This window comes from Polyodon spathula, chromosome 4 (genome assembly GCF_017654505.1).
Source record: "Polyodon spathula isolate WHYD16114869_AA chromosome 4, ASM1765450v1, whole genome shotgun sequence".
Classification (NCBI taxonomy): Eukaryota; Metazoa; Chordata; class Actinopteri; order Acipenseriformes; family Polyodontidae; genus Polyodon; species Polyodon spathula.
The window spans coordinates 11,761,273-11,770,377 of NC_054537.1; the positions used below are offsets into that span (position 1 = coordinate 11,761,273).

Sequence of the window (9,105 nt, forward strand, 5' to 3'; positions counted from 1 at the left end):
GAATGTGCCCATGCATGTATGTTGGTATCCTAAAAGCAAGATTTTTTTTTTTTTTTTTTTAATGGTACACAGACATGCCCGAAGTTCAGAAATATGAAGAAAGTTACTGGAAACTGGAAACCTTTGTTGGCACTGCAAATGAACCTCATCCTCTGTGTGTCCGTGGTGATGTTCTGGCCAATGACAGCTTGAAGTAATTTGGAGACCAGTCATCCTGGACTGACATGACTTTTGCAAATGAAAACTTGAGGCATTAAATCAGAAAAAAATAATACTACAGCAAGCATTCCACAGTGTCTGCCAAGTATCTTAAACCTTATCCTGTGCCATACCATGCTGCTAATCTTTGTAAGCTTGCAAGTCTGGCTGCTCAAATGGTGCAAAATGACATCTCTCATACTATAAAAGAGACACCATACACACAACATATTAACATACTAAATCACCCAAAAGAAGACTGTACTCAGGAATAGCTTTAAAATGAAAAATAGTTTTATTTTTGTAAAACACAAACTTTTATCCCCCTTTCCCTGGGATGAAATGGTTCAGTCCAAATCAACTGCCACAGCCTTTGAATAATGTGTGTTGGTCTACAGGTGCTGTGTTGTGGTGAGACTATTTATTGAAAACAAAAGTGCAGCGGAGAGAGATTTGTGTTTTTACGATTATAACAATGTTGGTAATATTTTCTTCTGAGAAACTAGTGTCAAATTCATGAAAATTTAAAGAAAAACATTTTACAAAAAAGTCTTGTTTTGTTTAGATTATTGGACAATGGAATGACATCTGTACACAAGATTTACTGGAATTTGTGTGAATGCTTCACTGTGACTGGCAGATTTCTGATATGCGATTTATAACTCTCGCTACTGTATGGATGGTAGGACCAGATTCAAAAAAGGTTGACAACCCCTGCAATAGTATCACTGGTCCCATCAAGACATTTTGCTTTTTTTGCTTAGGAACATGCACATATTTCAAAGCCAGCACTACAGTTAAAATGCTGCTGCTGTGGAACCCAATTAATTCATACATTGTAGTTCAAACTAACTCCTACTGTCTAGCAGAAATCAGACCATGTGACCTACAGTAAAGGTATAGGGACGCAACATGTTTAATATCTAGTGTTTCATTTGAAATATTTGCATAGCCTGAATAATGTACAAATAAATAAATACAAATAAATACCAAAATATTCAAAGTAAAAGCATAACCAGTAACCAGACCCCTAAAACACATACAAACACCTTTATAGATACTCTGCTCTGATTTTCTGTCCACTTGTTAAAATATGTTTTAAAAAACGCACCAATATTTTACATTATATTCCAACTTTACAGAAAAAATAAAGTCAGCTTTTTTATTTATTTTTATTTTTATTAAAACCATACGCACCATATTAACCTATTCCCTATATCTTTAACAGACATAAGGTGACTAACCTATGCCCAAAACAATGTTAATTGATATAAAATATTACCTTGTCCCTTTCACAATACACTGTTTTACATCGGGAGTTAATCAACTAACACAGTAAACATGAACCCAACAAACTGTTTTTCAGTATCAGTAAAAGTTTGTTATCCCATTCCACTTTAACAAGTGGTTATAATTGACCTTTCCTTAAATTAAGTTAATTAGTGCAAAAGACAGCTGACCTGCAGCATTTAATTCGTAAACTTTGAATACCCCAACTGATTCATAACAGACCAACATATGTCTTCAATTACTCCGATATCCTTTCTGGGCATGTTTTGTGTCCAAATGTTTATGTTAGTGGGTGATATGTCCCCTTCATAGGGGAGGTTGAACAAGTTTGTTGAAGTAGCAAAAATGATTTCATTTAAACGAGCAGGAGCTAAAGGAACACCCAGAAAAACATGAATCTCCTCTGCTGTTTCTTGTGGAAACTGAACAATATCTTCAAACTTTATCAGGAGATAATTCACGGTTGATAAGTCCTGGTTTATTCGAAGAGATGCAGCTGTGTTAGCGAGCCACAAGTGAGCTAACAATGAAACTGCATTAGATTCTGAGCCGGACAGTAGTCTGCGTAATGACTCATATTCAGGGGCATATCTTGAATTAGAGTTGCATTTGTCATTGTTGTCTTCCTCTTTAAAGGCCATAGATAAATGTTGGTAAATATTTCTTAAAGAATAAAGACTGGGTTTGCTGTTATACAGCATTAAATAAATCCATGCACGGGGGTCTCTTACAACATATAAGGCCTTTGTAGAGGGCCCTATAACTTCCTGAATAAAAGGAAGCTTCAAAGTCCAGCTTCCACTACTTAAACTAACTACAACACGTGCACTTTGATGAGTAGAAAGATGCCTTCTCAGCTCTCTAATATATTCTGCATCCTGGTCCAGACTTCTTTTTCCCCTGCTTTTGTGTTCAGCCAAAGGCTCCTTTCTTCGTATCTTTTTTCTCTTATCTTTGACAACAGTGGTCCTCTGAACAAGTCTACTTCCTCTTACCTCATTCAACTGAATATTTTGCAGGTGCAGTTTTGTGTTATGGCCAATAGAATGAAACCAGCCCTGTATCATTTTAAAACGGCCACTCTTAACATCAGATTTTGTCCACTCACAAGCATCCACAAATGAGTCAATTTCAAATTCTGTCTCAGGAATATCCAGATGCTCTGTAGGGATTCTTACATAAATAAAATCAGAGCTGTTGTAAAACAGGTGCTTTAAAATTTCTGCTCCAGAACCAGGAAGTGATGTAATTACAACAGTTGGCAAATAGAAAAACTGTGAATAAGACTCTTTTGCATCAGTATCTGTTGAGGCCCTTACCCACTTCACTCCACAGAGGGGTTGGTTACAATACATTGATATAAACAACAGCTCTGTAATCCACAGGATAATAACTGTAATTAGAGCACAACGCAAAAATTTATTGAAGCAACTATAAAACTTACGTTGTAAGGCCATAAATACAATGGCGACACACAAGATCACTCCTGCAATTAAATTCACTGTAAACCCAAAATGGAATATAGTTGCATTAACTGTGTTTTTCTTTAGCACAACATCTGTCCCTAAACCAAACCTTGTAACATAATGTATGTCTTCTACTTTGGCATAACCACCAAATCCAAGGTAACTTAATCGTGCGCTAACGTCTTGATAGTTTGTCACAATTGACACAATTTTCTCAGTATTGTTAATATTCACAGCCAACCTCAACCCTTGTTTGCTGTCATCAATAAATCTACAATTTGATAATTTAACATAAGGCCCATGGAATATATAGGCCATTCTTGTAACTGCGCTATCCATTTGAAATGTTACATTAACAAATTGTGTCCAACGCGTCTTAAATTCAGCAGCCTGCTCAGCTTCTTGTATCCTAGCAACAGGGCTCTTGCCATGACGATCAAACCAAAACATTTTGTAGTGCGCATCCCATACATCCATTAGGGCACCGTTGAATCTGTCCATAAACCTATAAGGGATATATTTAAAATCAATGTCAAGATTATGAAAGAAGGCACTGACCAAGTTAACTGGAGAATCCTTCTGCCTCTCAATGTGATCTACAACGAGTAGTGTCTGGGAGTTTAGAAGAAGCAGAGCGCGATAGACACTTTTTAATTTCATTGCTGAGGAGTATGCAGATACCGCTTCACCACTTACAAACATCATGTCTTTGTGGTGAGAAGCTGCAATAACCTCTCCAGCTGCCTCTCCAACTTTGTCATCCATCCATCTGAGCCACTTTTCACACTCCCCAAGCTGCCCCTCCCATGGCTCATTACACTGGCTTGTTGGGGACGGAGCAAACAGTAACACATTGTTTAAAAAGCTATATTTTGGTCCATAAAGAGCCTCGGATACAAAAACTTGGCCATTGGGGGCAAATGTAAATGAATTTTGATCTGGTTGCTCATGTCCAGGATTAAAGCTTTTCCATCCATCAATCCATGAATATGGTTTAAGGTGAACTATATCATAGATTGCACGGCCTCCTAGTTTTCCAGACTTAAAAGACACAAAAGTATTCCCTTGACTGTTCGGCATTCCAGCTCCATAAGTTACAACCCCCCAGTTTGAGAAAATATGCATTTTAGATGCCCCAAAGCCATAGGGATGCTGTGGGGTTAGCTGTGCATTGTACCAGATATACTCAGTATGAAGAGTGGTTAATCTGTGTGATGATGACTCTCCCATGGGTCCATCTTTGGGTCGATGCTTTCTGATCTGCTGTGCCAGCCAGTTTCCAGTACCATTTTTTAGCACAAAGGTGTCCAAGAAAACTAACTGGCTTTCAGGACCATAAAACCAGTTGTAGTTAGAGTCAGCTATGCCAACGGTCCTTTGAAATCCAGGCAGCAGCGTGGCATAATAAAACCAGAAATGTTGTTTCAGCCAGTTGTTCTCTGTGTTGTCTATACTAAAGTGGCGCTTTGCTAGAAATACATACTGAGTAATTGATTTGGCTGTGTAGCTGCCGTAGGCCACCCCTTCATCCAAGGAACCGTCTACAACATGATTTAACAGAAACATTGTTTTTTCCATACAATTAACAGCAGCTTGTTTCCAAAGCATTGTCTCTGGATCATCATGGACTCCAGTCACTAATGCACCTGTAAGTATTGCTAGAATATTGGTGGCTTGGTGATTTTGCAATAACTGCTTCCCCCAACCTCGGATTTTGGAAAACTCATACATATCTTTCGTTACAGCCCTGATTTTCTTTCGATAGGTGTCTTTACGACTTGTGCTTAGTGAAGCATAAAGAAAATCAAAAGCTGTTGCAAACCCAGTTAAAGAGTGTGCGATGGGTACCTCGTCGTTTGGTGCAGTAGTGACCCCCCAGTCTGGATATGCTGCCATTCTGTCCATAAATTCCACAGCAAATTGAAAAGCAGCTGTGTCCCCTGGGCAAAGAAGGCAATAAAAAGCAAGGGGTGGCAAATTGTTCCCATACATTTCATTCCACTTTGCACTGAAGTCTTCATGCTTTACTGGAGGAAGATACAGCTGTGGTGTGGAAAGCATAGCCATTACTGCATTCCTGATCATTTTAAAAATATGGATGTGTGTAGTGCTAGATTTTTGCCTTAAGCCTTGTATTTCTCCTTGGCCAAAAAATAAATTTGGATGCAAGTTTAAAATATCACTGGTCTGATGTGTGTTTGTATAATAATCAATGAGTTTTTGTTGTTGTGACTGATCCAGGTAGTCAGTAAATGCATCCTTGTATGAGGAATTGAAAACTCCTGAAAAGGCAGCTCCCAGTGTTAAAAGTGAAAACAAAATTGCCGCCCTCCCCATACAGCACGGAGCCATGATGATGATGCGCAAAGCAGTAGCTTTTTTTTCTGATTCTTGATTAGCTACTTTGCCAAGTAAATGTACATTTAGAAACCTCTACATGGATTGTACTGTGAATATCTTCCAGGTGTATCACCGATGTTTAGGACTATAACGACGATAATATCTAAAACTACTGTAGTCGACCTGCTGCAACATTTAAATAAAGTAAACAGGAGCAGTCTAGTTATAACATGGTTGGTATGTTAGTTACTGACAAGCATTAATACAGCGACGTGATAAGTGTCAGTCTTTGAAAACTACCACAGGTAATATGTCAGTAAGAATAACGTGTTTAGTCGGATGTCATCAGGTCTCCTATGCAAATAAATATAATTTTAATATGGACTCTCGGTGAAATCAATAAATGAATAAAACAGCATTTGTAACAGGATTGTATTTTGACTTACGTTTTTGCAAACAAAGATGCAATTTGAGTCCTTGTAATGTGGTGTAATGCGATGACAATTTCCAGAGTTCGTAGAAACTACGGCCAGGCTAAAAATAGTACCATTTAAAACCATTCCAGAATTCGTAGACTTCCGTTCGTTTTGGTAATAACACCATTCCGTCTCATGTACATATTACAAAGTTTATAATCACGCCCCGACTTCTTTCTTCGTTGTTCGTGGAAAAATAAGGGGAAAATCTCCTCACATCTCTCCCAGCCAGCAACAAACTATTGATCTGATCTCTCCTGCTAAAACATTTCCTCCTGCACAAACATCAGTCAAGCCGTGTCCAATCCAATCACAGAGATCCGACGCTTTCTCCTGAGGTAAAACACTGCAGACTCTGAACAAAATAGAACATCTACAGTGCTGATATCTTGCTCTGTTTCCAGACATTTCACATTCCAGCTAAGAATGATTTTAGGATAGGGTTTCATGCCATTCTACAACTTTTATTAACTTCCGCTAGAAAAAAGAAAGAAAGAAAGAAACTCAAAAGGAAGTTCAGTCTGCCAATAGTTTCTTTCATTTAAGTGCAAGCCGAAACAATTTTTTTTTTTTTTTTTGCAATATTTTTGTTTTTAATGTAGATATTTCTTTTTTATTATTATTGTTTCTTTTTAATTGAATTATGTCTGATACAAGATGTAGCCTTCTTGTACATAATGTTTTGTGCATATTGGAATTTATTATTATTATTATTATTATTATTATTATTATTATTATTATTATATTTTTAGTATTATTATTATTGTTGTTGTTGTTGTTGCATTGTGTTTTGAGAGAAAATATATTATTTAGTCTTTAGAGGGCGCTATTAAGTAATTTTATAAATTACATTTTTTAAACAGTGTTTGGTAGATTCTGTCATAAAGAGAAATTCCAGCATTGATAAGCTTAAGCTGCTCTGGATGGTTGTGTTTTGGAACAGCTTAAGCTGGTCTGACCAGTTTACAAGCTCCTGCTGCTCTGACCAGCATCTCCCAGCTCTTAGCTGGTCTGACCAGTTTACCAGCACCTGCTGGTATGACCAACATCTCAGCTCCTAGCCTAGTCTGACCAGCGTTTCCCGCCCCCTCTCCATTCTGAAAATATGGTTCTGATGTCACTTTGGAATAAAAGTGATTTTCATCCTTTGTGAATTTTGATCATTGTCTGCCATATGTTTTTTTTTTTTTAATCTGAAAAAAGTCACTGTTGATTTTCATAACAATTATTAGCAACACACACAAGACATACTTTATTTGAAAACAAAAACAAAAAAAAAGATCATCCTGTCATGGTTTTTGATATATTAAATGTAATTTAATGACTGTGATATAGAATGTGATGATATTAGCAGGATATATTATTTGAACTGGGAGAATAATTCCCATTCAGCAACTGAATGATTATTACCCTCCAGTCCGGTTTTATATAATGTGATGTCTGGGCTTTATCATTCAGTACGTGTTATTTGTTCTACATTAACTAATTTGCTTTAGTTAAAAAAAAAAAAACATGTCGCATAGTTAAAGGGCTTGGTTTGTAATGATACCTGAAGCAAAGCCATGGCACATTTAAAGGTTCCTGATTCACAGTAATACCCGATGTGGAGGGCTTATTCCTTGCAAACTTCAATGTTTTCTGAAAGTTATGATTAAATAAAAAAATACAAATAAGAATAGTTTAAAGACCTTATAATTGCATTATGATCCTTATTAAGAGCATTACCTTGAGATTAATGCCTGTTAATTGTGGTTCTTTTGCTTAAAATGTTTAATAAATGCAAATATTTCCGTTCAGTCACCAGCAGAGTTCTGTTGCTTTTTTTGGCATGAGGAACATCTTTGAATAGACTGTGTTATGCTTGTCCAAGGTGGGTCCTTGTCATTGTGAGCAGCCTTAAATAAAGGCCCCTGTGTCTAAAACAGGCTCCAGTATCACAATGTGAGCAGCATGCATTGTGGTTTGATCAAAGCTCTCTTACTACATTTGACTCAATGTATAAGCTTCCATTTTGTATGTTTAAAAAAACACACACACACACACACAAAAACAAGCTAATACTGATTTTTAATTAATGTAATTCCTGAAAAACATAAAAAAAATCTTTCAAAATAAATAAATAAGTAGCTTTGTTTCAAGTAATTCATCTGTTTGTATTATTTATTGTCCTGATCCTTTATGCTGCAGAATGAGTACAGTTGCTCAAATTGCCTTTATATTTTAGATCACCAATTGTTTGGCTTAACAAAAACATGGTTCACTGATTTTCCTTCTTTTTTAATAAGACCTTGATCCCAATTTGCAGACATATCTAATCCCCGTTACTGATACCACTGCCGTGCTCACTCCTTATTTTCTAATGACAGAAATACACAGTAACATGCTAATTGGAGAATTCCACAGACGGCTCTACTACTTGTTGCATGCTACGAAAAAAAAAAAATTGTTGCATGTGTGAAAGATGCATACAACAGCCCAAACCCAAAATCCAACACCAAACTAAACAAACAATTTCATAGTATGGTTATATGTTTACAGAGACAGCTGTTACAGAATGGCCAATCACTTCTCCATCTTCAAGTGAAGTTGCAACAAGCTTGTATGCTTTTATTGTACACCAAATTAGTTTGCATTAACTGAAAGGAAAACAGTTTGCAAGCTGATGATGGGTTTGATTCCAGTTCTAACAATTCATGGGGTGTATTGAAACAGAAAATCACTGCCATTGTGTTTTTAATGTATTATATACTGATCTTGTTCTTTTATGAAGAGGCAAGCGGAAATATAATGAAAGTCAATCCAATGTAAATTAGTTATTTTTTTTAAAACTGCAACTATGTGTATTTGTTTTTTTTTTTTTTTTTTTTTTTTTTTTTTTCACTTCAACCTACATGATTGGGATCCATGACAAATAAAAGGCATCACAACAGGTTCCCATTTTACAAATTGCCACTCATGTCATGTCATTCATCACATCTGCTGTTCTGTGAAGAACAATTAAAGACTGTGTGAAAGTAGTACAGCAAACCCTGTTCTTCCCTGTTGCTAAACAATTCAGAAACATACAAATCACCCACAACACCTATTTTAAATGAATGAAGTATCTATGCTGGAAACTGTTTCATTCCTTTGAATACATCTTAAATTTAAATAACATTAAACACGTCTGCATGACACTTGGTAAACAGTGCATATTAATTTATTTTGAACTATGTGCTGTTGCATTCATTCAATACACATTTGTGCATATAGCAGGGTCATTAAAACCAATAGTCTGTCATATTGTGAAGCCACAGCTGATGCCTTTGTTAGCCAGATGCATGTTAGCTGATTCT

The 9,105-nt window shown here is 36.4% G+C and overlaps 1 protein-coding gene across 1 annotated transcript; it reads right to left on the minus strand.

Annotated features, from left to right (window-relative positions):
* Window positions 1–428: 428 nt before the first annotated feature.
* On the minus strand, window positions 429–6,157 carry LOC121314182 (dermatan-sulfate epimerase-like protein). The gene has a single exon (XM_041247193.1). It carries the CDS (start codon window positions 5,304–5,306, stop codon window positions 1,668–1,670), a length of 3,639 nt encoding a protein of 1,212 aa, XP_041103127.1. The 5' UTR covers window positions 5,307–6,157; the 3' UTR covers window positions 429–1,667.
* Window positions 6,158–9,105: the final 2,948 nt, after the last annotated feature.

Excerpts from the sequence above, each read along its gene's own strand:
- LOC121314182 (XM_041247193.1), bottom strand. The coding sequence starts at position 5,306 with ATGGCTCCGTGCTGTATGGGGAGGGCGGCAATTTTGTTTTCACTTTTA.